Source organism: Euleptes europaea, chromosome 1, assembly GCF_029931775.1.
Source record: "Euleptes europaea isolate rEulEur1 chromosome 1, rEulEur1.hap1, whole genome shotgun sequence".
Classification (NCBI taxonomy): domain Eukaryota; kingdom Metazoa; phylum Chordata; class Lepidosauria; order Squamata; family Sphaerodactylidae; genus Euleptes; species Euleptes europaea.
Window position 1 is genome coordinate 29584640 of NC_079312.1, and position 14818 is coordinate 29599457.

Below are 14818 nucleotides of genomic sequence, written 5' to 3' on the forward strand. Positions count from 1 at the left end.
TCCTGGGCGAGGGAGACGAAGGCTCCCCATCCCGTGGCTGGAGTTTGGCACACGAGCTGAAACAAAAACGTCACTCATTAGCTTGCTTGTTGCTGACATTCGGAAAGGGATGTTTCCCTCCCTTGACAAAACCCTCTGGAGTCCATTAGCAGCTCATCCTGGTCTCTGGAGAGCCAGCGTGGCATAGTGGTTAAGAGTGGTGGTTTGGAGCGGTGGACTCTGATCTGGAGAACCAGGTTTGATTCCCCACTCCTCCGCATGAGCAGCAGAGGCTAATTTGGTGAACTGGATTTGTTTCCCCACTCCTACACATGAAGCCAGCTGGGTGACCTTGGGCTAGTCACATTCTCTCAGCCCCACCTACCTCACAGTGTGTCTGTTGTGGGGAGGGGAAGAGAAGGTGATTGTAAGTCAGTTTAATTCTTCCTTAAGTGGTGGGAAAAGTCGGAATATAAAAACCAACTCTTTTTCTTCTTCTAGTTCTGTGCTGTAGTTCCAGGAGTTGCTTTGTCGAGGGCCAGTTTAAGCATGCTTGCATTTGGACTCTGTTTTGCTCCTGTTCCCATTTTTTCCCCCCATAGTCCTTTAAATGGTCCCATGATAGGCAATTCTGGTACTTCTCAGCATGTGCTGGAGAGGTTGGCGGAGAGAGATGAATAGTTCGCTGCAGTTGGAGCACTCAGAGGCTAAATTCCCAGGCTCCCAAATTGGCCACTGGCCTTTGCAGGAATTTACACACAGGTCCTTTAATTATGCTGTAAAAAAGGAACAGGCACAAAAGCCTTGGATTAGGGTCATGCAAACATTCAGGGCTAAATTCTGGATTCCCAGATGCCCGTGGTCTTAATTGCAGCCTTAATGGAAAACGTTGGTGTGCCTCCTTAGGAGGGGAGCCGCGCGTCTCCCCGCTCCCGCTTTTTCTGCAAGAGCTGTCTGTGTTTACTTCTAATACAGCTTTGAAAAAATCCTTTTTAGAACATTGGGGGGAAAATTTCCAACAGGGTATCTGCATGGCTGCAAGCATGTAGTGGAGTATGCAGTTAAGTCCTCTTGTTAGGGAATATAGAAGCCACTGCAGGATTCTGAGAACATTAGCATTCAGATATCAAGAGTACAGGCAGCTTCATGTGGATTTTTAGGAGAGAGGCCGTGGCTCAGTGGTAGAGCATCTGCTTGGCATGCAGAAGATCCCAGGTTCAATCCCCAGCATCTCCAGTGAAAGACCCCTGCCTGAGACCTTGGAGAGCCGCTGCCGGTCTTGAGTAGACAATACTGACTTCGATGGACCGAGGGTCCGATTCAGTATAAGGCAGCTTCATGTGTACCTTATCATGAAGAGTGTTTCTAATTCTCATGGCAAAACCAGAGAACATATAGACAGGTTGGTTTGGATGCTCAGAAGGGGCTCTGAGTGAGGTTGCTGGTAGGCGGGGTATCAGTGGCTGACGAAGTCCCGAGATAAAATCTCACATCTTCCTTAAGCCTGCCGCTCTCAGCCAACTCTGGCCTCCAACAGCAGCTCTGGCCTACCTTAGAGGGTCGTTGTGAGGGCCATCGACACAAGCGCTTGAGCTCTTATGAATGCAATATAAATGCCAAGTGTCACATTTCTGTACTTGGCGCTGGTGGCTGTCCCTTGGCATCCTAGGCGTTGTTTCTCCCTAGCTCATGAGGAGTCCCATGTCCCCCTTTCTTCATTCAAAAGGCACATGTGCGCAAAACGCAGCCCATGTCGCGGGAAATGCTGAAGCAGACACCGATGGAGGGGACGATAGTATGATAGGTGGTCAGGGGGTAGATTCTGCCACTGCCCCTCTGTATGCCGTTTTATTCCTCTGGGCTTTTCCTTCCCTGGTTTCTACTGACAGCTTTTAGGTGACTTCTCTTCCTCCAAACACCTCTTGCTTGTCACCAGCCAGTGTGGTGGTGTGGTTAAGAGCAGTGGTTTGGAGCGGTGGACTCTGATCTGGAGAACTGGGTTTGATTCCTCCTCCATATGAGTGGCGGAGGCTGGTGAACTGGATATGCTTCCCCACTCCTACACATGAAGCCAGCTGGGTGACCTTGGGCTAGTCACAGGCTCTCTTAGAGCTCTCACAGCCTCACCTACCTCACAGGGTGTCTGTTGTGGGGAGGAGAAGGGAAGGTGATTGTAAGCCGGTTTGATTCTCCCTTAAGTGGTAGAGAAAGTCGGCATATAAAAACCAACTCTTCTTCTTCTTCCTCTTCCATTTTCAATGCTTTCTTCATGCTGGCTTCTCCTAGAGGCTCTTATGAGTCTGAGGAAGGAGCATCATTGCAGCAAGGGAAAGAAAAGGACCAGCTCAAACATGCTTGCTTGAGAGCTAGCATTTCATCATTGGAGTGCTGGACTAAGATTGGCGAGACCTGGGTTCAGATCTCCACTCAGCCACGATGTTTGCCAGTGGACTGTACCAGTCTTTCAGCCTAATCTCCCTCACAGGGTGGCTGTGAAAATAAAGGAGGCGGGAAAAGACCTTGCTGGGCTTTTTGGGCAGAGAGAGTGAGATTAAAAGTATTACTGGCTTCTTGCTGTTGGCTAGCTTGGGCCCATCCTTTTGCTAAATGCCATTCTTGATGGGTTTTCCGCAAATGAAGCCTTTTTACCATGACACACGAGAGAAATGAGGCAAATACTTTATACCAGAAGTCTAAAAAAATAGCTTTTTCCTCCAAAGAAAACCTTCTCTCCTCCTCCCCTCCTCCAACCACAGGCAGCCTCCTGGCCTCAAATCAGAATGGCGTAATCTTCCAAGGGAGGGTTGATTGGCCATTGTGTGAAAGCTCAGGAGGGAAGGCTCATTTGCTTGGAGCCCTGCAGGGCATCTGGGTGATGCACCCACCAGGCTGGTGCCCACGCCAGCCATTAACTGCTTGCCTCCACCCCCAACAGGTACGAGAGCACCGTCCAAGTCGGCAAGCTGCAAGACCTCATCCATCGCAGCAAGATGGCGAGATGCAGAGGGCGGTTCGTCTGTCCCGTCATCCTCTACAAGGGAAAGGTAAAGCTGCGTGTCCGCGCATCGCAGCCTGTCCTTTCCACCATGTGTCCTTTGCTACCTGTGTGTGAAATTGCCCTCCCCTAGCACCTCTGATTGGTTTGGAGTGGACTGACCTGACTTCTGGGCGAGAGTCTAGCAGTCAGAGCAGCGTTGTACCTGAAGGCGTGAATGCCTGGAGGGAAATGCTTTCCTGTTCTTATGGAGGTCTTCCCCCCACCATTTTTCTTCTGGCAGAAATGAAAATCTTGGGGAGCATTTAAAGAAAAAAAAACCTTCCTATGACATACTCCGCACTGGCTCACATGCCATAGTGTGTAGTAGTTAAGTGGTCAAGAGTGGCAGACTGTAATCTGGAGAACCGGGTTTGATTCCCTATTCCTCCACATGAAGCCAGCTGGGTGACCTTGGGCCAGTCACAGTTCTCTCTGAACTCTCTCAGCCCCGCGCGGAGGCAGGCAATGGCTAATCACCTCCGGACGTCTTTTGCCTTGAAAACCCTGTGGGGTTGCCATAAGTCAGCTGTGGCTTGATGACACACATGCATGCACGTGACATACTTTCTCTTTTGGAATCAGGTTCTTGGTCTCATCTAGCTTGGTTACTTAGCGGAAGCTCTTCAAGCCAGAAAAAGGTCTTTCGCTGACTTGCTGCCTAACACCGTTTCCCTGAAGATGCCAGGGACCCTCTGCCAAGCAGGCGCTGCACCCCTGAACTGAGTCCCCCACCCCAATACAAACATGGCTTTTGAGTCCACTAGCATCTTAGAGACCAGAACTGCTTTCAGGGCATAAGCTTTCGAGAGTCAAAGCTCAGTGGAGTAGGAAGAATGTCTAGCCATGGTATGGGCCTTAACCAAACTAAATAATTTTACCTCCGAAATCTCTGTCAGAAATGGCTCCACCGACTGGGAGTGAGCAGAGCCATTTTATGACAGATGTCTGAGGTAAATTTTAGTTTGGTTAAGGCCTATACCATGGCTAGACATTCTTCCTTCTTCATCGAGCTTTGACTATTGAAAGCTAATGCCCCCAAAAATTGTTGACCTCGTAAGGTGCCACTGGATTTGAATCTAACTGTTCCTGCTGCAGACTGGCACGGCTACTCTCTAAAACTGCTTTGTAGAAGAGCTCCATATTAGAGAATAGCTTCGGGCATGGCCTAGAAGCACTGTAAAGACTAGCCAGTCTTTGTCAGACAGTGGAATGTCCTGCGTTCCTCACTTCCCGGTAGGGCCTGTAGCAGCCATTGAAGCCTGAGTGCGTCTCCATGGTGAAGCCCAGGAGCTGGGCTATGGTGCAATTTGCAAGTTCACCCCTCGCTTCAAATGCTCTTTAAATATGCAAATAGGTGGAGGAAAAGGTGAACGTTGGAGGATCCCGCCAGAAGCAAGGGTTTTAAGAGAGAAGGCTCAAAGTGTGTTAATAAAACTCAGAATTGAGACTGATTCAAAAAGAAATGGCCGGCAGTGCTGCAAAGGGGGAAGGAGTCGCAGGGGTGAAACGCCACTTAGCAACGCAGTTGGGAAGTAATTAATTCTGGTGCCCAAACGGGATCAGGAACGGTCAGTGGACACCACCTTTGCAAGGTGAGACCTTTCAGTTTCGACAATGGAAAGACTTGAAAGAGACTTCTCTTAGGTTAGATCTATATGTGCGATAAAGTCCTGGGGCAGTAGAATGGGCTGTACTATTTCAGGCAGGGGCTGTGTCTCAGTGGTAGAGCATCTGCTTGGCATGCAGAAAGTCCCAGGTTCAATCCCCGGCATCTCTGGTTAAAGGGACTAGGCAAGTAGGTGATGTGAATAGATCCCTGCCTGAGACCCTGGAGAACCGCTGCCAGTCAGAGTAGACAGTACTGACATTGTTGGACCAAGGGTCTGATTCAGTACAAGGCAGCTTCATATGCTCATACATTCAAAGCAACGTGAGGGTATGTGGCATTCTGAATGCTCCCTTGTGTCATGAGCCTTTGCAGATGAAAAGCGAGCATATCAAGGGCAGATGTAGCCTAGCGCTCCGCACGCTGTTCTAGTTTTCTGCTTGCAGGGAGTGATCAGTGCTGGGCAAATCGGGGTGGGGGGAGGCATCCCCGTCCCTACCCCCATCGTATGAAGAAGTGCAACTTCATTCCGCCGTCTCATCCTTCTGCGGTGCCTTGGAGGCCACACTGGACATTTCTTTTGTACTTTTCTCCACAGCACATATGCCGCTCGGCCACCTTGGCTGGATGGGGAGAACTGTACGGGCGCACGGGATACAACTACATTTTCTCAGGTAAGGCCGGGGAGTGGAAGGGTGGCTGAGACCTGCTTCTTGTCCTTTTGCAGTACTAGCTGAAGGAGAAACGGGCCTCCTTGAGAATTCGGTAAGAGCAGCAGCCTTGACCTGTACTTGGTGATGGCGGCTTGTTTGACCTGGGGAGCGACGCCTGGCAGTCCCTGCTGGGAGCAGTACACTTTTAAAAAGCTATACAGGTTGACTATCCCTTATCCGGACATCCGATATCTGGACTGTCGCCAGACTTTTTGAGCCGGTGTGCAGGCGTTAGTCACAGGCCCTCGGCAGCAGGTCACCAATTTGCTTTCTATTGGTTCAATGTACGCAAAATTATTTAAAATATTGTTTGAAATTACATTGAGGCTATGTGTACAAATTTTGTGAATTCATGAATGAATTTTGTATATTTAGGCTTTGGGACCCATCCCCAAGATATCTCATTATGTATATGTAACTATTCCAAAATACAGAAAGATCCGAAACACAGACCACTTCTGGTCCCAAGGAGTCCAGACAAGGAATACTCAACCTGTACACTAGCCTTGCAAAGTATGGTTTTTGTGCATGGAGCCTCGCTGGGTCTGAAGTGCAAGGTTGCTTAGGTATCAGATAGTGAGAACTGGGGCCATATGTGTGTGTGTGTATATGTCACAGCTGACTTATGGCGACCCCATAGGGTTTTCAAGGCAAGAGAGTTCAGAGGTGGTTTGCCATTGCCCGCCTCCGCGTCACAACCCTGGTAGTCCTTGGAGGCCACCCATCCAAATTCTAACCAGGGCGGACCCTGCTTAGCTTCTGAGATCTGACCAGAGCAGTTAGCCTGGGGCTACCTAGGTTATTGGCCGTACAGGTGCCGTACAAACCTAGGTGGCCTGGTGCAGTGCTGGGTTGCGTGCATCTCTGCAGCCCCATCTCCTTTGCATGTGTAGCCCTATCTCCAGTATTGAAGCATGTGAAGAATCCCTTCTGGTGCTGGAGAAGGAAGGCTAAAGCTCTTGCTGTGAGCAGGAGGGTAGACATCTTCTAGGGAACCCTCTCTTCTCATTAATTCTGGAGAAGGGCGCTCAGAGTAATTGTCTTCATCGATCTTCCTTGGGGTAGGGCTGTGGCTCAGTTTGTAGAGCATCTGCTTGGCATGCAGAAGGTCCCAGGTTCAATCCCCAGCGTCTCCTGTTAAAGGGTCTAGGTAAGTAGATGATGTGAAAGACCTCTGCCTGAGACCCTGGAGAGCCACTGCCGGTCTGAGTAGACAATACTGACTTTGATGGACCAAGGGTCTGATTCAGTAGAAAGCAGCTTCATGTGTTCATGTGTCGTCTCTTCTCTTAAGTCATGGCTTTGTATGCTGTCCTATGTATCCAACTCCTGTGCTGAGGAAACCACCCTTTTAACATGGAACGCTGACTCGTGTGACTGGTCTGGCTTCCCTATTTTGCAACTCACTTATTCCTGCTCTGCTCATTATAGAGAGGGGCCAGCAAGCTCTGCAGAGTACCAGGGTATGCTTCCTCCCGTTCTGTATCTTTTTCTGTATTCTGAAGATTTCAAGTGTAGTCTTCCCAACTTAAGTCTAAAGTCACACATGAAATTGCCTTCTACCGAATCAGACCCTTGGTCCTTCAAAGTCAGTATTGTCTAAGGCTGGCAGCAGCTCTCCAGGGTCTCAGGCAGAGGTCTTCCACATCACCTGCTTGCCTGGTCCCTTTAACGAGATGCTGGGGATTGAACCTGGGATCTTCTGCATGCCAAGCAGATGCTCTACCTCTGAGCCATGGCCCCTCCCAGTTGGTTAGTTTTGCCAGTTGGTTAGTTTTGGTCTGGCATCTGCAGAAGTAAGTAGGCAGTTTCTGTGGGACAAGCATGAAGTTGCACAAGGAAGGGAGGACCATGTGTGTCACCATAAGCTCTTTTTGTAGTGGGGCGGGACAAAGTGGTCATACTAAACAGATAGAAGTTGGGAGCTGTTCTGTGCAGGAAACGATGTGGAGATCTGGCAAAGCGGCATCTGCCTTGGGGTTGGAAATCAGTTTGGGCAGGGTGGTTGCTCTGCCCGCTGACCGGTTGTCCTTTTTGGCGGCTTCTCTGCAGGGGGCTCAGATGATGCCTGGACAGATACCGAGGACCTGTCAGAAGAGGATTCAGCCTTCAGGTCTGTGTACGGCATGTAGGTGGGCAGATGCAATCCTTAACTTCTTTCCCGAGAGGGGCCTCTTTGGCTTGATGGGAAGAAATTGAAGATGGATAGCTCCCCCCACCCCCGAGGCTTTTGCAGAGATGGGGAAGGCTGAACTTTGTGGATGTTTCTCCTGTGCCACCCAACGCTGGCGGGGGGGCGGGGGGGGCTCTGCCAAAGAACAGGATCTGGCTGTCCTGCAAATGAAGTGGTCCTCAGGTCTGAGGAGTTAAATCGATCCTCGTTCTTTGGCTGTGGCTGGAGAAGAAGCAGGTGGAGTTCTAGAGCACTTGAGTGGGTGGGGGAAAGCAGGGCTTGTGCGGGAGGCGGTTTCAGGACCACCCTGATACCTTGTCAGTACTGGGGAGCACAGTTGTATCTGGTAAGGCTCTTCCTTTTGACCAGATCCAGACAATCAACCCTCGAGGGTTTGCGTGTTGAATGCTGACAGAGCGGCAGGCCTGCCGCACGCACGGATGGTTTCCACTGTCTTAAGGCAGAGGTCTTCCACTGGCAGAGTATCTCCAGAGTATCTCCAGAGTATCTCCCTTCAAGTATCTCCAGAGAGTGTGATTTTTGCCAAGGGATGGAAGCAGGGGTGTCAAACTCAATTATTACAAGGACCGGATGTGACATAAATGTCATTTGGTTGGGCTGGGTCATTCCTCGCCAGCCCAAATTGAGAGTGGGGTGTGTGTGTATCTGGCTCGTGGGGCAGATGAGAGCTCTCTAGGGGCAGGATCCAGTCCCTGGGCCTTACGTTTGACACCTCTAGATGGGAGAGTCCTCAGTAGTCGTCAGTGGGGCTGGCAAAACTGTCTCGGGGATCGGGGGGGCGAGATGAGGAACCAGGAAAGGTCACGATCGCTGAGCAAATGACTGCGTTCCTTGCCAGTTGTCTGGGGCAGCCTCCTGCCAATCATTTCCTGGGGAGGTTCTTCAGATGCCTCGCTGCTGACTTGGGATACCATCCATTGTGAAGCTCTCCTAGGCCAGTCGAATTGAAATGAATGGGGCCCGCATAGGAGAGCTTCCCATTTGGTCACCCACCTTGGCCTGTGTAAAGTTGCACAGCCGCCGTGTGGGGATTGGCTTTGGCACCTGGGACTTGTGCGCCTCTCATTCTGGAAATGAAATCCGCTTGGCTGACCCCTTTCCCCATTTTGTTTCTGGGAGGGTGACTCTTGTTTCTGGGATGATGACTCTTTTGGAGTACTGTGTGCTGTTCTTGAGGCCTCACTTCAAAAAGAATGTGGACAGAACGGAGCGGGTGCAGAGGAGAGTGACGAAGATGATCAGGGGCCCAGAGACCAAGCCCTACGAGGAAAGTCTGAGGGAGTTGGGAATATTCAGTCGTGAGAAGAGGAGGTTGAGGGGGGACATGATTGCTCTCTCTAAGTATTTGAAGGGCTGTCACTTAGAGGAGGGCAGGGAGCTTTTCCTGCTGGCAACAGAGGATAGGACTCGCAATAATGAGTTTAAATTGCGGGTGGAGAGGTACCGGCTGGATATTAGGATTTTTTTTTATATTGAGGGTTGTTCGACAGTGGAATCAGCTGCCTAGGGAGGTGGTGAGCTCCCCCTCACTGGCAGTCTGCAAGCAGGGCTGGACGAACGCTTGTCAGGGATGCTCTAGGCTGATCCTGCATTGAGCAGGGGGTTGGACTAGATGGCCTGTATGGCCCCTTCCAACTCTATGTTTCTGTGATAATGACTCTATGATTCTTCTCGTTCCGTGTTTCAGAAACGCGGACTCGCAGCTGTTCGACAAGGTCCGGGGCCACGACATCAAGCTGTTGCGATACCTGTCAGTCAAGTACATCTGTGACTTGATGGTAGAAAACAAGAAAGTGAAGTTTGGCCTGAAGTAAGTCTAGCTGCATTCATGTTTGTGAATATTGATTTGCAGTGGGCTACATAGAGGAAGGTCCCTTGAGTACCATGGGCTGAGTGCTTCAACACAACTTTTTTTTTTGTATTTGATAATTTTGAGAAAGGGAGACAGTTCTAGGATGGTTCCTTAGCTCTGCCCTTCTTAAACAAGACGAAGTTCCTTGGGGAAGGGATATGCATCTCCAGCTCTCCATGGGGTTTTTGTTTTATAGGGAAAAACAGCACCTTGTGGGTGTGAGCCGTGTTCTGCCCTCGACATGGAATTGACATAGTAGGATTTTTTGGATTGTTCCACTTCTGACTGCAGAAGAATGGGAAATGGGTCCTATGTCTCAATGCCCCCTCATAGAAAACAGTCCCTGGGTATAGTAAGGTAGCCCATCAAGAAACCTACAGTAAATCTTTTCATTGTGCTGGCTTTACTGCATTCGGAGAGGTTTTTTTAAAACACAAGGGAGCATTAAAGAAATAAGATCCAGGCCCTTGCCATGACCTGCCATCTCATATAACCTGACGTGTTGATCATCATTTGCAATGCTGTAAAGCTGTTCTCTAGTTAGGGACAGCTTTCTTGGAAAGCGCTTCACACGTGTTGGCAGGCTTCCTGCTGCTTGGTGAGAGCCAGCGTGGCGTAGTGGTTAAGAGCGGCGGACTCTAATTTGGTGAACCAGGTTCGAGTCCCCACTCCTCCACATGAAGCCAGCTGGGTGACCTTGGGCTAGTCACAGGCTCTCTTAGAGCTCTCACAGCCTCACGTACCTCACAGTGTGTCTGTTGTGGGGAGGGGAAGGGAAGGCGATTGTCAGCCAGTTTGATTCTCCCTTAAGTGGTGGAGATAGTCGGCATATAAAAACCAACTCTTCTTCTTGTGCGCACTACTGATTTGGTGTGCTTTTAAGGACAGAATATCTGCTCTTCTTCCCCGAATGGTAGTAGTATGACCTATTCCAATGGGGTGTTGCCAGACCAGAAATAGTTTGGGGGTCCTAAAGTCGTGAAGGGCCGACTTTAAAAGAGAATCAGTAAGGGCTGTGCAAGCAACAAGAGGTGCAAAGCAGGGCATCGGAAGCCTTTGGGCCTTCACCAAACACTGTTCTTCTTCTTTTAAAAACATGGCTTCATAGGCTAGAATCTCACTAGAAAACAAAAGAGTGAGCTTCTTAGGAAGTGAAGCCCTGTACGCATCCTATGTGCACCCCCCTGCCCCCCCGCGTGCGCTTGTGTGGGTTTGCAGAAAGCAACCGTCCTGGCTTCATGCAGCTTTCGATGTGCAACTTGGGATTTCTGCCTCGTTGCCGTTTCTGTTGATTAACTCCGCTGGTGCTAGATGCGGTAACAAGGCCCAGGGGTGATTGTATACATTTCCCCCAGAGGAGCTATTGACATCTCAAGTTTGGTGGAACAGAGAGAGGCTAAAGAGAGGTGTGTGTGTGTGGGGGGGTGGCGGCTTGATGCGCGAGTTGTGAGGGTGGGGGTGGAAGGAAAGGTACAGAAAAGGATGGCTGTTGAAGGAAAAGAGCAAGGTAGCTTGGAAGCCTCAAGGGACAGAAGTCCCCAAGTTGGTAGAAGAGGAGAGGAACAGAGTGGACCAGTGAGCAGCCTGGAGTTGGTTCCACTACTCTGCCCCAGGAAGGAAGCTAGATTCTCCAGGGTGCCTCTTCCAGGTGAGCCAGCTTCCTGCTGTTGGCCTACAGCATGGAGGAGAGGGGTATTCATGGCTATTAGTAAAAATGGATACTATTCATGATGCATCCCTACTCTCTCCAGTACCAGAGGAGCATGCCTATTATATTAGGTGCTGTAAAACTCTGGCAGGATGCTGCTGCTGCAGTCGTCTTGTTTGTGGGCTTCCTAGAGGCACCTGGTTGGCCACTGTGTGAACAGACTGCTGGACTTGATGGACCTTGGTCTGATCTATCAGGGCCTTTCTTATGTTCACGGGGTGGGACACAGGTAGATTGCTCCATTGACTGTGGGCCACTCCCAATGGGCGAACCAGCAAACATGTTTTTCTTGAGCCAGGCTCTGGAGCAAGAGGGCAGGCTTGGGGTCACCTGCCTGAACTGTCAGGAGCTCCTAAAACTTGCAGGCTGGTTTTGTAAATCTGAATCTGGTGGGCTCTGGAGGGGTCTCTAGGAAAAGAAGTTGTTGGTGCAGGAGGGAGGCTGGGTCCTACTTTTGCTTTCCAGTGGCGCAGCGCCTCCTGCCAGCGTGGTGCATCGTTTCTCTTGTCTCCCTTCCTCAGCGTGACGTCTTCTGAGAAGGTGGATAAAGCTCAGCGCTATGCCGACTTCACCCTCCTCTCTGCCCCATACCCAGGTACGGAGGTGGTGTCCAGAGGGTGAGACAGCATCCTGAAACAGGGTACAGGGGTGTGTGTGCCTGAATGGTCAATGAGCAGCCGTTTGTATGGTAAGCGGGAACACATCGCCAGCGTCAAGTCGGAAGGGGGGTGCTGCTGAAAAATAGCAATGCTTGCAAGTAGCGATACCCATGGGTGCTTTCTTGGCTGCAGTGTCCCTGCTTACCCGCCCTGCTGGAACTTGGTGTCTCCTCTCTATTTCTAAAGCTTCCCTCTCTATGGCGTCGCCCAGTCAAAGGGGGCGCAGTATTGCAAGGGAACTCTGGCTAGCCAAGCCTGACCTGGAAATTTCATGGAGCCGTGAAACGTTGCAGGATGTTCCTCGGGAGACGCGGCATGGGAAGATGCGCGCATATGCACTTAACATCTCCTAATGGAAGGGGAGCCCACAATGGGGTTGTTCCAGTTAAAGTGGCAACAACCCTTGGATGAATTTCCACCTCTAGAACATGTCTTTGAAGTGGCTCAAAAGCTGAGATGCGTGGAGGCTTTTGCGTCAAACTCTGAACTCATCTGGATCGGACTCGCAATAATGGGTATAAAGTACGAGCGGAAAGGTGCCAGCTGGGTATTAGGATTTTTTTTGTTTTTTACAGTAAGAGTAGTTCAGCAGTGGAATTGGCTGCCTATGGAGGTGGTGAGCTCCCCCTCCCTGGCAGTCTTCAAGCTACGGCTAGACCAACACTTGTCGGGGATGCTGGGAGTTGGACTAGATGGCCCTTTTGGCCCCTTCCAACTCTATGATTCTATGTATCAAAATGGCACAGTTCATGGGACCCACACCTTTTTGGGTGTGTATGTTATGGCACTGATGTTTCGTGCTCTACCTTATGTGTGTGTGGCTGAGACACCTCACCTCAAGCAGGGTGGACGGTGGCAATAGTAATATATTTTAAACAGGCCAAGTGTTTTGCAGCAAGCTCTTTCTTGCTCACGGCAGCATTTTTGCGTGGCTCTTTCTTTGAATCGTATGAACTTGCAGGCATGAACCTTTTTCTGGTGCGACTGCCGAATAGTCTGGGCCGTGTGGGTGGTCTCTTGCCTTCACCCCCACCGACAGCCATGCCTGGGCTGGCGAATTTAGGCTTCCAGTCGGCACGTTTCAGCCCCGCCGGCCGATAAAGCTAAGAATCCCTCCCTTGTCGGTGCTAGCTCAGGGCCTAACGCGGGTGGTTTAGAGACCTGGGCCACCAGTCTATGGAACGTTCTCTTTGGGGGGCCAAGCGAGATCACAGCCCCCAAAGCCCTGGGCCGGTTTTGGCTTTTGGTGGCCTGCCTTGTCTCTTTCCGAATCCGAGTTGCCCATCACTGTGCGCTTGGCTGTGGCGCTCCGGGACCCTCGGCTGCCAGAGGGTGCTGTTGCCGCACAGCCGGCTGACTGCCGCTCTAACTTCTAGTGACAGCCCAGCTCTGGCACCCATCTGCTGCCTGCTCCAGGGCATGTGGTTCTTTGGGCAGGGAGGAAGGGGGCATCACTCTGCGGTGGTTAAATCTGTCTCGGCGCACATTCATTCTCCCCCCCCCCTTTCTCTTTCCCCCCTCCTTTCACAGGCTGTGAATTTTTCAAGGAGTACAAAGAGAGGGATTACACAGCGGAAGGGCTCGTTTTCAACTGGAAACAGGTACAGGGCCGATGGCGAAGCAGATTGGGAGGCTTGGCTTTTGTATGGAAGGCGGTTCAGTTTTGAAACGTTCTTAATCTAGGAGTGTGGAGGATGGGTGGGGAACATAGGAACATAAGAAAGGTCATGCTGGATCAGACCAAGGTCCATCAAGTCCAGCAGTCGGTTCACACAGTGGCCAACCAGGTGCCTTTAGGAAGCCCACAAGCAAGACGACTGTGGCAGCAGCATCCTGCCTGTGTTCCACAGTGCCTAATATAATAGGCATGCTCCTTTGATCCTGGAGAGAATAGGTATGCATCATGACTAGTATCCGTTTTGACTAGTAGTCATTATTAGCCCTCTCCTCCATGAACACGTCCACTCCCCTCTTAAAGCCTTCTAAGTTGGCAGCCATCACCACATAAGAACGTAAGAAAGGCCATGCTGGATCAGACCAAGGTTCATCAAGTCTAGCAGTCTGTTCACACAGTGGCCAGCCAGGTGCCCCCAAACAAGACGACTGCAGCAGCATTGTCCTGCCTGTGTTCCAAAGCACCTAATATAATGGGCATGCTCCTCCTATCCTGGAGAGAATAGGTATGCATCATGACTAGTATTCATTTTGACTAGTAGCCATTAATACCCCTCTCCTCCATGAACATGTCCACTCTTAAAGCCTTCCAAGTTGGCAGCCATCACCACATCCTGGGGCAGGGAGTTTCACAATTTAACGATGGAGCCAAGATCCTTGAAAGAGAGCCCCTCTAATGGACCATATTGGTTGCCAAGATTTTTTCAGAGCTTTTAATTCGTGCCCCGTATGTGTGTTTTCCTCATCAGAACTGGATGCTGGAGCATGCGAATAGGTTCAAGCACCCTGCATGGCTCCCTTGCCATGAGTTAATGTCAGAGAGTCCTAACATAGCAAGTATTAGAGGGAAAGGCTGCCAATCCAGTGGGGGGCCACTGATATAAGGAGCCTCTCTTTCTAGAAATCTAGCCCTCGAGGTCCAAGTCTTGCTTCTTTTCCACGATGGCACCATTGCTGCCTGGCCCATCCTCACACTGGTGGCCGCAAGAGAGCCAAGAAGCTATTGCCATTTTCCCCAGCCCCTCTTTTCTTCTTCCTTACCCCATTTCTGACTGATTCAAATAACCTTTTTGGAAGTGCAGCAGCCAAGAAGCCTGCTCCTCCTGCACAGAAGAGCACAGTGATAACCAGGGTTGCCAACCTCCAGGTGGTGGCTGGAGATCTCCTATTACAATTGATCTCAGTTCACCTGGAGAAAATGGCCACTTTGGAAGGTGGACTGTATGGCATTATACCCCATTGAAGTCCCTCCCCTTCCCAAACCCTGCCCTTCTAAGGCTGCATCCCAAAAATCTCCTGGTATTTCCCAACCCGGAGCTGGCAACCCTAGCGATAGCGTAGTTCTCAACTGGGAGCCATAATGGAAGACAACTCTTGACACTTGTCAGAGCCAGCC

At 50.6% G+C, this 14818-nt stretch overlaps 1 protein-coding gene across 1 annotated transcript in view; it reads left to right on the forward strand.

Moving 5' to 3' along the window:
- The window catches only part of MTMR14 (myotubularin related protein 14), a gene marked incomplete at its 5' end in the record, with an annotated part of 106944 nt that overhangs the window by 20608 nt on the left and 71518 nt on the right, over window positions 1-14818 (forward strand). The window contains 6 exons of the mRNA XM_056846532.1: window positions 2915-3023; window positions 5221-5296; window positions 7388-7448; window positions 9217-9339; window positions 11611-11684; window positions 13279-13349. Of these exons, the coding sequence (XP_056702510.1) occupies window positions 2915-3023; window positions 5221-5296; window positions 7388-7448; window positions 9217-9339; window positions 11611-11684; window positions 13279-13349 (514 nt within the window). The remainder of the gene's footprint in view (window positions 1-2914; window positions 3024-5220; window positions 5297-7387; window positions 7449-9216; window positions 9340-11610; window positions 11685-13278; window positions 13350-14818) is intronic.